Genomic DNA, 15559 nt, shown 5'->3' with positions numbered 1-15559 from the left:
CAATATTTGCTCGAATGATAATAAAAATTGTTAAACATATTAGAAGCAAAGTCCCAAAAGCTAAGAAATTATTTTAATTAACTTGAAGCATTTATCAAGAATTCAGCTAAAATTCTTAAGAGTCCACTTTAAAAGAAGAAGAAAGATTTCTGGTCTCCGTCACGGAATATGCTCGCATGAGTAGAAGTAATTTTTGTATCAATTGTTTTCTAATTTCCTTAAGCAACATTTTCTTGATATTTCAGACTACAACGCTCGCGTTTATTGCACGTTATGTTCACATCTTTATGATTTCCTGTCGAAAGAAAACAAAAAAAAAACAAAAAAAAAAATCCGAAAGCATGTAATAATAATCAATCATTGGACAAAAACTGCTTTTGAAAAGGTCTATAAAAACGAATATCAGAAAGCGAAGCAACAACAACAAGTCACAATTTACACAGTTTCGTATTGAATGCGAGAAGTAAGGGTCACAAGCCAAGTAAAGTGAACTAATAGTCGCCAAGTATATACGAATACATCTGAGGCGTTTTTAACGTACGTTAAGTGTATTAAAGAACGACATGCAACTTTTCAATGCTTAACTGGAAATACTTTTTCCTTTTCACTGACTATGACATATTATCATGGTTCGGTTGAATGAATGAATGTCAAAAATTAGCTCAAAAGCATACCGAAAAGGGGATGACGATTATTAAGTAGTAGTAGTAGTGGTAGTAGTAGTAGTAGTAGTAGTAGTGGTATAGGATCATAGCGTAAGACATGCAATACACAATAAGGCAATGTGTTATAATAGCAATAATATGAACGTAAAGAGTAATCAACACCAACTGCGTGTAAGCGAGCAAGTCACTGTTAAGCAGGCCATAAACAAAAGTAACAAACACACGCATGCACGCGCACGCAAAACATGCCTGAACATAGAATACATAGGATATGACATAAGGGGCTAATTATTATAAAATATAGGCGTGTTTGTCGGTGTCAAAAAGTTAAAAGAAAAAAAAAAAAAAAAAAAACCAAATTATATTCACAGAAACCACAAAGAAAATTGAAAACAGAAATATATCAAAACGTTATGAAGCGAAAATTTAATAACATGTACACGAAAAAAAAAGAAAAAAAAAGAAAAGTGTTTTAAGGCCAAACTCACGGCACTTGAGCAGAACATTGCAAAAAAAAAAAAAAAAAAAGGAATTGCATTGGGCCCAAAGAGCCAGACATTTATATAAAAATTTATTAAAAGCTCAAGTGCTTACAAGCATTCGCTGACAGAGGCAAGAGTGATAAAGGCACGCACGCATACATGACCACATTTTCATAAAGGATGCAAGCGAATCAATCCATCTTACTTATATAATGAAAGTGACAGCATTTGTGAAGCCGCTTCGAACTTGTTTTTTTTTTTTTTTTTTTTTTTTTTTTTTTATTAAGGGTGTTTTTCTTTCTTTTAGGCTTTTATTAAATTTCAAATCATTTCAAGTTTCGTTTGCAATTTTTTTTTTTTTAATATGTTGTTAAGCAAAAATTCTTTAATGCATTGTTGAGTGGCCACTTCGCTTACAACTCATAAAGTACTTATGATATATATATATTTGTGTGTTATACTAGAAAAAAACAAAAGACAAAAAAAAAAAAAAAAAATTGAAACCATTTTTAATTTATATATGGAAACGGCAGCTATTTAATTCAAACAAACATGCATACATTCGGTTATTCGTTCATTCATTTATTCCACACTTCGTGTGCGGTTTTTAATCAGACAACTATACTACAATTTTATACTCATTGATATAAAAATATATGTATATGTATATATGTATATACACGACGAACGCAATTTTATATAAACATAACATTCCGTCTCATAATATGAGCAAGTGTTGAATTTAATTGAATTTAATATGCTGGCGGTGTGTTGGGTGTACCGCAATACTCGCATAATTTACTTTTAGTTTATATTTTATGGTGGCTGGCAACACAATATCGTTTGCAGTTTTTGTTTTCTGTTTTTTTTTTTCTGTTTTGTGTATTTTTTCGAAAATTGCAACAATCATCATCAGACTTATGCAGATTTATACAAATATATATATATATATATATATATATATATATATATATATGTACAGCGGCAATAATTTCTTTTACATTACTAACCATTGTTCGGGTTTATTATAAATTTGCATATAACGCCACAGTGTTCAGTTTATACGTTTCCCTCGCTAGTGATTTATTGATATAACGCGTGTCGTCTCGTTCGGGGCATATGTGTGCGTTTGCACGTTCATTAATAATAGGTGTTCCAAAATAAATTCATAATTTAATTCATTGATCAGAGATACATTTTATAATTTACAACAGAGATAAGTACAGACAGGATCCACGAAAGTTTACTACATTGCTTGGACGACATTTTAGTCTGAAACAAAACAGTACTGCTCGCATTTCATTGCCATAATACATAGATGTTAGAAATTCCTGATTGGAAATATTTGAACAGTAATCCAATGATTTTAATTGTGAAAAATAAATTTCATCAAAAGCAGTTATCGATTAAACAAATCAAACAATTTATTATTAATTGTTATTATAACTTAGTTAGAAATAACGTGTGAAAGTTGGATTAACAGGAAGCGGTAGACAATAGCCTGCTCAGAAGTGATTAGAAAAGCGCTAGATTGATTACTAGAGAAGTAAAGTGTAATGTAAGCGGGTGGAATGATCCCAATAACGGGCGACTGATTAGAAGGGATGTAAACTGCTTAGGAAGAGTAGGTTGCTAAGAAAAGCTGAGATTGTTTAGGAAAATGCAAGGTTGACTAAATGCATACATCTGGGCTAAGAATACTGCATCAAGCCTGGTTAGCAGAAAACCTTATATAATTATTTACTCAGTACCGACTTAGTTAAGTAGAAAGAAGCTAGAGTAATACTGTGACAATGCTAGTTAGCAGAAAGCAATAAGCAATAGCATGCTTAGAAATGATTAAGTTGGTCAGAAAGGCGCTAGATTGACTATTAGGTGAGTAAAAGAAGTACGTGGTACAGAGGTGCGTCAATGGTTTAACATACGTGCCTACTTGTTAAGGTTTAACCCTACGGTGCCCGCTAGCACACGTAGTGAGGCAGGGTGACTCACGCCCCACAGGGAGCAGGGAGGCTCCCTGCAGTTCCAGATCAAGGGCATGTGCCCTTCCCTATGACGGGGGCGAGGCCTACCTAACACCCCAAATATTTAATGTTCCCGCGATTTTGCGGGCAACTACAGCCACCACGAAACTCCCCTAAGAGCCGTCCCAGCAGTCGGGCAGAACACCCACACTACGACGATTCTGCCAGCGATTCCCTCTGCGTGGAATTGCTGGAATTGTGGGTCCTCTACCTGTATGTGATACAAAAAGAGCGGCTGATTAAAAGGAATCTAAGCTGCTTAGAGAGAGCTGGCTGTTAGGAGAAGCTTAAGCCGATTAGAAGAGATCGTGACAGACTAATGCGAAGCGTTTGCTTAGAAAGTTTTAAGTTGGATTTTACAAACTGGCACTTCCTGGAAAGTACTAAAAACAGTCTGAAACGATGTCTAGCGACTTTGAAAGCTTAGACTTACGAACATATTTAAAAAACCATGTATAAAAAATTGGAGACTAAAAGTAAAAAAAAAATGCATAAAGTTCTTCCAACAGAGCTTCTAATAAGGCTAAATCTTCACCAGAGAAATTTTTGAGTTTGCCCGAAAGAAAATCATTAAACTCTCCTTAGGAACATCGCCATAAACTCGGTTCCCCCTCAACTGTGCACTTAAAGGGACCACGAAATCTTAACATTGATACCTACGTTTCAGTGCCTTCTCAGTTTTAAAGGATTTCAGAAACTATGTTGATCTATGGCAGTCATAAAGTCTGCATAATGTTGCCACGCAGCTACCTTTGGGAATATTTAATCATCGCGATGTCATTTTCATGCTGAATGTAATCTGAACATTAACAAGTCTTGCAGCCGTCGTTACTTGTCATAGAGCTGAACCGTTTTGAAAGAACATCTCCCTGATAACTATATAATCAGGTCACTGAAAACATGAAACCATAAGTTCATTTTGGAAGACCTTTTGCATATATTTATGTAAATATGTCCATATTGCAATAAATTATATTTTATTCCAAAGATAAAGATAACGCAAATATGCCGGAATATGACGACATAAACTGACTGGAGGAGAGAAAGATTTTCACCACAACGCGTAGAGGTAAGCCAAAGTAAAATAGATGGTAAAAAGCTCTTCACGAAATTCAGCTAAAGCATTCAAATTTAACTTGAAATACAGAGGCTTACGAGAAACTCATCGAAAAATGTTCCTTTAAATGAAAAGTTTTAGGTTAAACATAATGAATTCATATTTGTTCAGGGTTAGGGGATAGAAGTAGGAAAAAAGGCGAATACCTATTGAGAGCGAACAAATTTCTTATTTATTTTCTCTACTCCCATAAGATTCTTTAGTAGGGTAATTTTCTCTTTGTGATGAGTATAGAAAGAAGAACGTACGTTCTGCGCTCTAGAGAAAAAGTTTACACGTTCGGTTGTTGCTCGTGTTAAGCCTCAATTTTGTTTTCAAATTTGGAAATTTATATTCACTGCGAGTTATCTGGGCAGGGTTTGGAGAAGACCGTACAGCTGGTATATAAAATATGTCATCACTGAAACCACTAATGTCGTTAGTTGACGGAAGTCATTCTATGATTTTTCTCTTCTTATTTTTCTTTCTTTACCATTCTACTCAACTTTTAACTAAAGTTGCTCAATGATTTTCCAAGCTTTTTTCGATCTTTAAATATTTCACTATGATTAACGCCTTACGGCACAATGAAAGAATGCCTTGAAAACACCCACCACAAAGGATATTTCTGGTAATTTATTGTATATCATGCAATACATTTACTGAAAATAGGCTCTGAACGATTGGGTCGCACGGAAATTGTTAGCTCATAAAATAATTGCCAAAGTCTCTTCTACGGCAAAGTTGATACACAACACCGTGAAGTTCTCGTTCTTGATTTATTGCATATTACTAGATATACTTTTTGTTCTCGATCAGTTCAGGCTTATCTTAGTCGAAACGAAATCTTTATTCACACGCTTTAATCTTTCTGCAGACATTACGATGATGGCTACGTGCTCTGTTTCTCACTGTATATACATTCTCTACATGGAATGACACAATGGGAATACACATACGCATCAACAACGAGTTCTTACGACAACTGCTCGACCATGCGCCTTGCCATTAAGACTTGCTGTTTTGTGACTTTTTCGCATCCATGGGAAAAAATCCTAGACCTCCCGAAAAGAGTAGCAGAAGAGCGACAAAAAAGCAGCCATTGAAGGCCAGTAAAGCTGACTATGAGAAATGATGCGAAAAGATTGAAAGACGTATAAAGTGAAATCGAAAACACTTCACAAAACACTTAAGAAAAATAAACCGTGTAAATGCTAGACATACGATTAACCCATGTATCTTTGAGGTAGCATAAGATTCATTTAATTTATTTACCTGTATTGCAGCTCGTGCACCTCGACTAATCGCCGGCATAACGCTTGTATGGAGAACACATTGTTTCTTTTGGCCGTAAGTCATGCCTTCCACTTGATAACAATTATCGGGATTCAAGTCTATCGGTTCGGAGTAAGGCTCAACAGTAGTAGTTGGCGTACTTGAATTAACTGGAAGCATACCAAACTGTTCAGCATTGGACAAAACAAAATCTCGACCATTTGCTGCTGATAGAGCAGCATCACGGTCTAAAAAAGCCCCGGAAGTACCATATTTGGAGGCGAATTTCTCATTCGAACGTCCCGTTAAACCGCCACCAATGTTCCGTCTTTTATGAGTTGAACGCACAAAACGGGAGAGAATTTGTAAATTTTCTTCAACTGCTCTTTGCTTAGATGATTCACTTTCATTGAAAGGTATTTTGAAGGAATCGGGAATTTCGATAGATACCGCAAAGCGTTTAGTATTATTCAAGGTTTGCAAATACGGTTCGTAGCGCGGCATATATTTCTCTTGTTCACGTAATAATTGTTCGCGATCACGTTGTCTTTGTAGCTCTTCACGTTTACGTTGCCGTACACATTTTGGCGAATCGGGATTTCGTACACAGGGCGGTAACTTTGTAGGTTTCGTGGGACGTCTAGTTGTTGTAGTTGTCGTAGTTGTTGTAGTTGCGACCGTCGTACTAGTTGTCGTTGTAGTTGTCGTAGGTAAAGGCAGTATGCTAAACGATTTTTTTTTATCGTTTCGGTCCTTGTTTTGGTCGTTAAGCAATAAAACTTGCGGCACAATAGCGATTTTATCTCTTGGATTGACAGGAGCAAAAAATTGTGATAAACTATCTTCGTCGTCTTCGTTTTGATTATGATAGTAGCCACCAAAGGGCGGTACTTGCGGTATTTTACTGTTTATATTTAAAGTAGATTTTCTAGTGGGCGGTATAATTGGTGCTGAGTACTGAAATATCGGTCTAAACGGAGTACGTGTAGTTGTTGTCGTCGTTGTCGCCGATGATGAATTTCGTTGTTTGTCTTTTTGTAAACTAGGAAACACTACAAATTTCGATTGAAAGGTACTATCATGTTTGGTTAGATTTTGTAAAAATAATATATGCTTCTTGAGATCTTCAATATTGGACGCAAATTCGGGTGTAGCAGGTGTTGTGGACCGTTGCTGTTGTTGTTGTTGCTGCTGCTGCTGCTGCTGTTGCTGCTGTTTGTTGGTCGTTGTAATAGGTGCTCTTGTGGTCGTGCTAGTCGTAGTAGTCGTACCACGAAATGTAGCCTGAGCCCATCGGGGATCAGGTGAGGCATTCTTCAAAGCCATAGGTACTATAAATTTACGATCTTCATCGGTTAAACTGGCCGGCAGACCGTTCTCATCCGTATCCTCATCCAAGAGAATAATCTGTTTCTGATCCATTTCTTCTTGTATCGGATGTAAACGACGTTGCGTTTGCGGGCCATAACTGCCCGGTGAATACACTTTCTTTGTCAGATCTGCCTTAACATATCCGGTCGCTGAGTCCCGTAAATCAACCGGTTTAATAAAAGTGCCCAACTTACGTAAACCCTCTTGATGCATAAGAGCTTGCTCATCTTTAGTAATATTCAACGGTATGCTGTTATTCGCCAATATTTCTAATTCATTGCTAAACTCGATAAACGGTGACTTAAGGCCTAGACAACTGCAATGAAAAAATATACAAAAAAAATAATTAATTAAATATTTTATAATTCAAAATTCTAGATATTCATTGTTTTGCGATAATCGTCGCTGAATAGAAATAAAACGCAGTTAGTTCTTTTAAGGAGTAGTAAGATTAGATTAGTAAAAGAGAATAAAAACGTTTAAGACAAAAGGAAATCAGAATAGAAAACAGCAATCTACAGAGTTGTATTTTTAAATGTTTTTTTTTTTTTCTTTTCTTAAAGATGGATGGATTTAGCCTGTTGAGGATAAGATCATATTCTTCATTGATCCCATTGAACTAAATATATGATGCTGTATGAAAGCATCGATGTGACAGGTCCCCTTTCAATAGAAGGCAAAAGTATATGTACTGACAATCACTTATGTACTGAATGCAAGCTTCGGCTGTTGAGGAGTATATTAATTGGCCGATTGACGTAATACTTGAAATTTGATTAGTGTTAAACTAAGAAGCACAATCAGCTGTTTTGAGAAAGAAAGTCAACTGCCAAAGATGCGTATTGCTGACAGAGCGGAAGTTATTATACCTTGAAAAGATTGCAGTTAATGAAAATGTTGAAAGTAGATCTAATGTTATCAGATTTTTTATAGCTGAAAATGAGACGTTTAGCTGATTTTCTGTTACGCTATTCTTCACATTCATCAGTTGGCACATCTCCGATCCCATATAAGCGGACATTGTTACTTGGGTGATTACTCATAAATCTGTGGAGTATTTTAACTTCTCCTGTCGTAAAGATCACACTACACTGGAAGTCAAAGATTATGAAGAGACGAATCTTATAAAAGACATTATCAAGTTGGGCCCTTGCTATCTTGTGATCCTTCCAGTTTTGCCTTCCGATCAAGCGTCATGTTTCTTCGAATCAGGCGAGGGGTAAAATTTAAAAAGTTAATAGCATTTATATGGAACACAATGAACGCACTCTGCCTTCTAGCCATCACAAGAGCATCTGAAATTTTGTTCCCTTTTATTCGTTTGCTTCAAAAATTGTATTAAAAGGGGTTAATAATAAATTGTCTAAATTTCTTTTACTTGTAATGATAAAGTTTCTCGCAATTATTTGGCTTATTTCTGACGTGCTTTTGAAAAAAGTTTGTTAGAAAAGAGAGTAAAAAAAATCACGGTTAAGAAAAAAAAAAAATGTTTATATTCTTTTAATATAATAATCATTTTTTGATGTTTTCATTATCTTCCTACCATGACGGAGTCTTAAGTTAACCATTACCTATGCGACATAACGTAGGTCGACATTGAAACAGCAAAATAAGTTAAACGCCATGAAAGTTCAAGTATGAAAATCCCTTTTGTTGATTCAAAATTCAAAATAATAATATTCAAAATTTTTAAAATTAATTCAAATGAATCTTCTCTGCCTTCCTTTTTATACTTGACTGGAATATTTTAATAAAACTTATTTTAACGGGTTAATTTTTTCATGGATATTATTGTAGCAGTTAACTAACGAGTGTATAATTTATGCATTTTACATTTGATTATTTATCACTGACGTCGGTACAATTGCTTTAAGCATAAATGAGAGAAAGTATACTAAGGCTGCTATTCATTTTGTAACAAGTTAGCACGCATCTCGCATTTCACTGAAGCGCAAAAACAGGTTAATGGTTTTGGCGATTGGGCTACAATATTGTACGATTGTAATGAGCATAAGGAGAAGGATAAGTAAAGCTTTCAATTCATGCTTCAGCAGGCTGCAATCTATTCTTGATCTTTCGAAGTCTTCTTTTTTCCAACACTAGCTTTACAGAGCTATAAGCAGTGGATTTTGTTTGCTATCTTAAATTTCTTCTAAACGATTATTGATTATAACGAAATGATTGCCTCAGCAATGTGAACTTTAATCACTAAAAATTTTTAAGCTTAACTATGCGTTCGAAAGTTCGCTCTTGCATATCACAAAACAACAAGAAGTAATGAGCTGGCGACGAGGAGCAAACTGCTGCTGTATTTGCTAGTAAGCACGCCCACAACAACTCTGAAGCAAACAGCACTGTTTTTTTTCTTTAAGACAAAGCAAGTAAAAATATTATTGTGAGACAGGATCAGCCTTCAAATAGCTTACACCATTTCGCTTAATGCATTTATTCATATAACGACTTTTCCAAACAAGTTATTATAGGGGAAGTGCTCGAAAAAGTGGTCCGATCGAAACCATTTTAGATAGGATTTGTTCTTGGGTAAAAACACGCCAGTGGACCAAATTTCATTAATATGTGCCAAGATGTGCTCTTTATAGGTTGAACACAAGAAAACAAGAGGTACAGACGGATCGACGGACGAGCTAACTTGTACACACTTCCTTAATCGATCGGTATAATAAATGGAGGGTCTACCCCGAGTTCTTCTATGTGCTGCAGACATTCGCACTAACTTCGCATACCCTTGCACCACAAGCCGTGGATGGAAAGTTATAGTTAAGGTAACTCCTTGCAAACTACCTGCAGAACACTCCATTGAAATGATCACAATTTTCCATATAATATACACCATGTAAGCGATGGGTATCAAAAATTCGTCTTATAACGATTAAATGCTTTTTAGATAAATTTCTTCTCACATTGCTCAGCAATTTGCGATAAAAGAAAACTTAAATTCAATTCACTCCAGCGTTAGTAGTTTATATATTTGAAAAAAAAAATTTCTTTTTTTTTTCGTGATAGTTTCTCGAATAGTTTGCAATTCTCAGTTAAACACTAGTAGCCTAGAATAGCGGACGAGAAGGAAAGTATGTTTTTACTAAAATACGCAACATTTTTAATCGTAAGCGTTATCGTAGATACCGTAGCACCGGCTTCATGTATTTCACGTGCCGGTAGTGATACAGAAGAAGAATTGTGCCACAACATCACTTGGGGAGCGTACAGTCCACGCGCTGTTCATCTCAGTAGGCATGTGGTTGCCGAAAAAGCAAAAACTATGCGTGTGATATCAAAAGATTTCTCCTATCGACCAAAGGTAGAAAAATTTCAAAAATTTTAAACTTTCCCCCCTTCCTCTCTCTGCCGCAAAAAAGAGTGACAAATTTTAAAATAAATTATATAACAAATATTCCACAGCCAGGCGAATTGGCATACGAACGCACCATCACCCAAATTATTGTTACAGATAACTATAGCAATGGTAATGGAGGCTACGCTACCCTAAAGGATGGCGGTCCCAGCACTTATTTCGCTTTAATACATTTGAAATCTCAACGTGGTCATGGCTTTAATTTCACAATTGATTTTTATGGTCAGTGAGAAGGTAGAAAAAAAAAAAAAAAAACAAAAAAAAAAAAAAAGCAAAAAAAAAAAAAAAAAAAAAAAAAAGAAGAAAATAAAATAACAATAAATAAATTTATGTAAATTCATAAAATGAAATTTTAATTAAAAATAATAACAATATTTTGTACGTAATAACGTATGTAAAGGTATGCGTGGTGCATACGCATAACTACGTATATACCAACAGGAATACGGGAATGCAATCTCACATGCATACGATGTATATACGATGCCAGTGAATTTCATTGAAAATAATGAATATTTGCCAAACATGCAACATGTAATTATTATCGGAAATACAGATTTGTGTCACATTTATGCATATTTCTGTAATATACATAAATTTCTTCTTTTTTTTTTTTTTACCATTCACCTGCTAAATCAAAAATGACAAATTTCCCTTAGAAAAAAAAAAAAAAAAAGAGAAACAAAAATGCATGCAATTGCTTATTATTTTACATAACATGCGTTTTAATATTTCGTTGACCCAAATAGAAATAAGCGAACTAATCGAATTTTTGGTACACACGAGGACTAATTAAAAAATTGGGGGAATTTTTCAAATTTCCATAGCAACATAATTTCATTTATTATATTCGCGTCTCAAATAGCACTCTATTCTATGCCGACTCATTACGTTGCCCATCGAGTGCGTGTACTTTCTTTTTTTTTTTTTTTTGTAATATAGTTAGTTGTGATAGCCCAGTTCAAATAATATTTTAAATTGAATTTAAATTCATTATACCCTACATACCCATTTGTGAGTACACTAACTTTTGTATGAATGTATGCAGCATGCAGAAGGTCATAGGATAGATCCAACTTTTATTATACCGATCGATTCACAATCATTTTCTGCATCCATCTACTTGTCTGTCCTTCTTGTTTGCTACACTAGCTGCTTTTGGCTCAACGACGAAAGCTATTGAAAATGACTCAAATCGGACTAATTTTTCCCATGTAACGCCTTATTTTGAAAAATCGATCTATGGATAACGGGGGGACGGAAGCTATTTGCAGATAGGCCATGCCCCACTTTAATGCTTTTACCTCTTGTTTATATTTAAATTATTCTTCTAATCAAGTAGGTAGCATTTCTTTGAAATGAATATCGAGGATCGAAAATTGACTTGATAAACATACGAACAAACACTTGCGATGCTACGATTAGTCTCGCGAATTGCGTCCTTCCGATATTGCCATATTAGCGACAAGCAATAGTAATTTTTTGGTATTACATTCGTCGAAACTGCCGATCTTCTAGCATTGTGATGTGTTACCATACCTTGATAATGTTAAAATGTTACTTCACTTTCACTCATTGCTCATCGGTGGTCGAGTGGATAAGTACCGCGACTACCAAGTCAGTGTTTGCAGGTTTAAAACGTAGTGTGGTAGAGCAGACACGAACATACCTGTTGTGAGTGCTCAGTTGATAACATTTACCAATTTGGGCACGCATCCACTAAACTGCCGCCCCTCCTTGTCGAAGATATTATGTATTTTTACTTTGCGCCTGCTATGATAAGCTGAAACTTGGAAGGAATTTAAAGAAACTGATCTCACATAACCTCATAAAAGAAACAAATAAAAATCGATTGCATCTAAAAAAGCATTCGACTTGAATCTCATTACAATCATTCATACAACGAAAAGGTACATATCCTTTGCACATTTGGTTTGTGCCTCAGAGAGTCTGAGTGAACTGCTTCCTTAACAATTTTTGGACTAAATAATGCTACACGATTTTCCGCGTCAAGAACATTGGAAACAAGTTTTTTTTTCAATTACTTTCTAATTTCACAAGTCAAATAGAGTCTCCGGCAAGGGTTAGATCTGCTTTTAGTTCTTCTAGAATTCAATAAGTCCACAAAAGTCGATCCATTATCCTGAGCAGAAATTCAATGGGCTCAGTGATCTGGACAATCGTCTTTTTTCCTCCACTTTCGACATAAGGTTAGCTTTGAAAGCTTCTTTGGCATCCTTTGCATTATTTGGAAAGATTTGCTTTCCTGATAGACGAGAATCAGCAATCGATTCTGTATTTGTAAACCCGCGCTATGCGAAATTCATTGCACTTACATGGAGAGGTCGACGTCCATCAAGAAGCTTCACTTTAAACTCGTTTTATGTTTTTAATATCCAGCACTGACGGATAGAAACATTTTCGTTCTGTATGCAACAGCCAAAGGAAGCTTCACGGACATCATAAAATATATGCTTTCCTGATCAGTGCTAAATTTCAAATCGATTTAGCCATGTCGGTCCATCTGTTCGTTTTTGTCTATGCTTATGCGGAGGTGTGCTGTTGACATCCTCCTCGGCTTTAAATGGCAAGTTCTTGTTAGTATTGAAAATGGCCAAAATCGATCAAAGGTCGGGACTACAACAAAGAGCAAACTGAAAATACTACTGCTTGCGGGCTTTTGCTGATTATATATAAATTATAACCAGATAGATAGATGAGAAAATCAATTTTAAAGGAAACGCTTCTCTTTAAATGCTTAGGCGTACAAAAATCGGGAATAAAAAGAGAATTGTAGCGCTTGCCTTTGTACCTATGTATGAAAATCTCGTTCAATTTTTCGCTCAGTCCTCGAAAAATCACCAGCAAAAGCTTTACTCTATGCTTGACAAGTATGATGACTATTAATTTTAATTTGTTTAATAATTTTAAATTTATATGTATATGAATTGGTTTTCCAAAATGATTCTCATTACATTATGTTATTTTTGGTTTTGTTCTTCTCTAAGCCAAAAATTCATTCATTAGAGATTAAGCAAATAATGCCAATGGTTGAAAACCACTACTCTCAAAATACATATTATACACGCGTACACGCATCTGCATCCATCCATATATTCATACGATTGTTGATTCATATCGACTGAACGACTGCATGCATGCATTCGAGTCAGTTCAGTTTTGAATTGTTTCATTTATTTCAAAATTTCAAATTAATTGACATGATATTGCGGTCACTTGATATATTGGGATCTCATGACGTAATTCGTTATACGTAACAATCAATAAATAAACATTTGATCGCCTAGAGTATTAATAATAAACGATTTTGTAACGAATATTTAATCGCAATTATAATTAAATTAAGTTTAATTTTAAACTTTTTAGTTCGTTTACTAAAACAATGCGTTCGTTAATAGTAAAGATAATAACAAATACAAAACAATATATATAATAATTTTAATCACAAAAATATATGAAATCATACTTTATTGAACATTAGATTGCCCGACGGTGGGTGCACATCTATTTTTGTATGAAGTGTGTGCATCAATGTGCGTTAAATATCAAAATTTGAAGATTTTTAATATAAAATAAAATTTTATTTAAATATAATTTTTTTTACTTTTATCACAGTTTACTAAAAACACTCGCTTTTTGAAGCATATTTTCCGCAGATTACCTTAGTACATTTAGCATAGACGGCTGTACTTGCATCTCTTTCGCATGACTGAATGCTGAAATTTATCTGCTTTATTCGGCAAGTATTGGATAGATGGCTACCTGGCTTTAGTTGAGAGCAACCACTCATCCGGACTTACAACATTCGTGGTTGTTGTCAGTAAATTTTTCTCATATCTTATTATTGAATGGTACAATTTGACTCACACCCGTCAAATTTTGTAAAACATTTATGGATTTTTCGAGCCAACGCTTGGAGAGGGAAAGGGTTTAGTATTTGTGTTTACATTTAATAATCAACACATGTTTTAAACAAAAACAATTGCAGTTTTTCTCAATACATAGCAATCAAATCATCGTAAATGACTCAGTCCAGTTGACTTGGTCCGGCATAAAACGTGACTTATCGATAGAATTGCGTCAGGCTGTAATCGTTATTGAAACAAATGCAAAAATTGAAGCTGCGCTCGCGGATCCTAAATAATTATTATTATCGTCCACCACCATCCTCTAGCAACGCCTTAGAATAGATTTCCGTAAATTTCATATATTCAGTCTCTGCCAAACGCCATTACTTTTTGTCTAGTGTACTTTTGAAAATCTTTCCTTTTCCTTCTTTTTCTTTCTTCTCCTCTTTGCACCCATTACCGAAGGATGAGGGGTGTAGTCATTTTGTCAAAACGTTTTCAAAGCCCAGAAGCAAGAATCAGAGACCCCGCAAAGTAATCATATTCTTGATTAACATCAAATTCTAAATCGATTGCGTGCCGGTCCGTCTGTGTGATGTATGTTACAAATATTCGTCTGACCGCAAAAATAAAGCCATCAACTTCAAATTTGGCAGAAACATTGTAAGATCATCCACGCAGCTTGGTGCTAAAAACGGGCCAAATCGATCGAATGACACGCCTGCAGTACCACGTGAACTGAAACTCCGTTCTTCAAAAGGAATAAAAAATTAGTTTTTTGCTCATTACTCATAAAGTACAGCCGATGAATTTGAATCCACACTGTAGTACGTCTACAAAAATGGCCACGCCTACCTTAATTTATAGTATGTTATATTTGCAATGTATTCTCAAAACCCTAATAACACACAAAAACAAGCTTCAAAAACCCCTTAAAGTATATAAACTCTTGGCCAGCTTCAAGTTCGGAATGCATCTAAGCGTATCCGTCCATTCATTTGTTCGTCTGTCTGTTTGCGAAAAACTAGGTGGTATCTGTGGTAATTGTCAAAACGGAAGAACCAAACGTAGCGAAGACTACATCTACAAAGCCTGCACGTCTATGTAACAGAAACTATGAAAACCTTTGTTTTCCCTGTTAGTTCTTATCGTTTTTCCTAGGATTCGGGTACGACGGAATGTAATTTTCTTACTTATTTTCCTTTCCTCTTCTTTTCCTTCGTTCCTTTAAGATTATAACATATGAACAGCGAATGTAAGCAGATGAGGTTGAGCGAGCTCCATTTAACGTTTATTCTAGAACACATGCCTGTCTCTATATCCTCTACTAACAAGTGAAGTGAAATGTGAAGAAGTGAAAATATACATTATTTTTCTCTTAATTAAAAAGCTGGCGAGGACTGC

At 35.1% G+C, this 15559-nt stretch overlaps 2 protein-coding genes across 3 annotated transcripts in view; one reads left to right on the top strand and one right to left on the bottom strand.

Annotated features, from left to right (window-relative positions):
* The window catches only part of LOC119636063 (protein Wnt-5), a 216966-nt gene that overhangs the window by 50835 nt on the left and 150572 nt on the right, over window positions 1–15559 (bottom strand). For both annotated transcript variants that reach the window (XM_038031152.1, XM_038031153.1), the window contains exon 4: window positions 5543–7229. In XM_038031152.1, coding sequence (XP_037887080.1) covers window positions 5543–7229 — 1687 coding nt within the window. The remainder of the gene's footprint in view (window positions 1–5542; window positions 7230–15559) is intronic.
* On the top strand, window positions 9909–10516 carry LOC119636064 (probable salivary secreted peptide). Its single transcript, XM_038031154.1, has 2 exons — window positions 9909–10232; window positions 10334–10516. Exons 1-2 carry the CDS (start codon window positions 10005–10007, stop codon window positions 10514–10516), a joined length of 411 nt encoding a protein of 136 aa, XP_037887082.1. The 5' UTR covers window positions 9909–10004.

This window comes from Glossina fuscipes, unplaced genomic scaffold (assembly GCF_014805625.2).
Source record: "Glossina fuscipes isolate IAEA_lab_2018 unplaced genomic scaffold, Yale_Gfus_2 27, whole genome shotgun sequence".
Taxonomy (NCBI): Eukaryota; Metazoa; Arthropoda; class Insecta; order Diptera; family Glossinidae; genus Glossina; species Glossina fuscipes.
The sequence above is the reverse complement of the archived record's forward strand: the minus strand, read 5'-3'. Positions and strand labels throughout refer to the sequence as shown.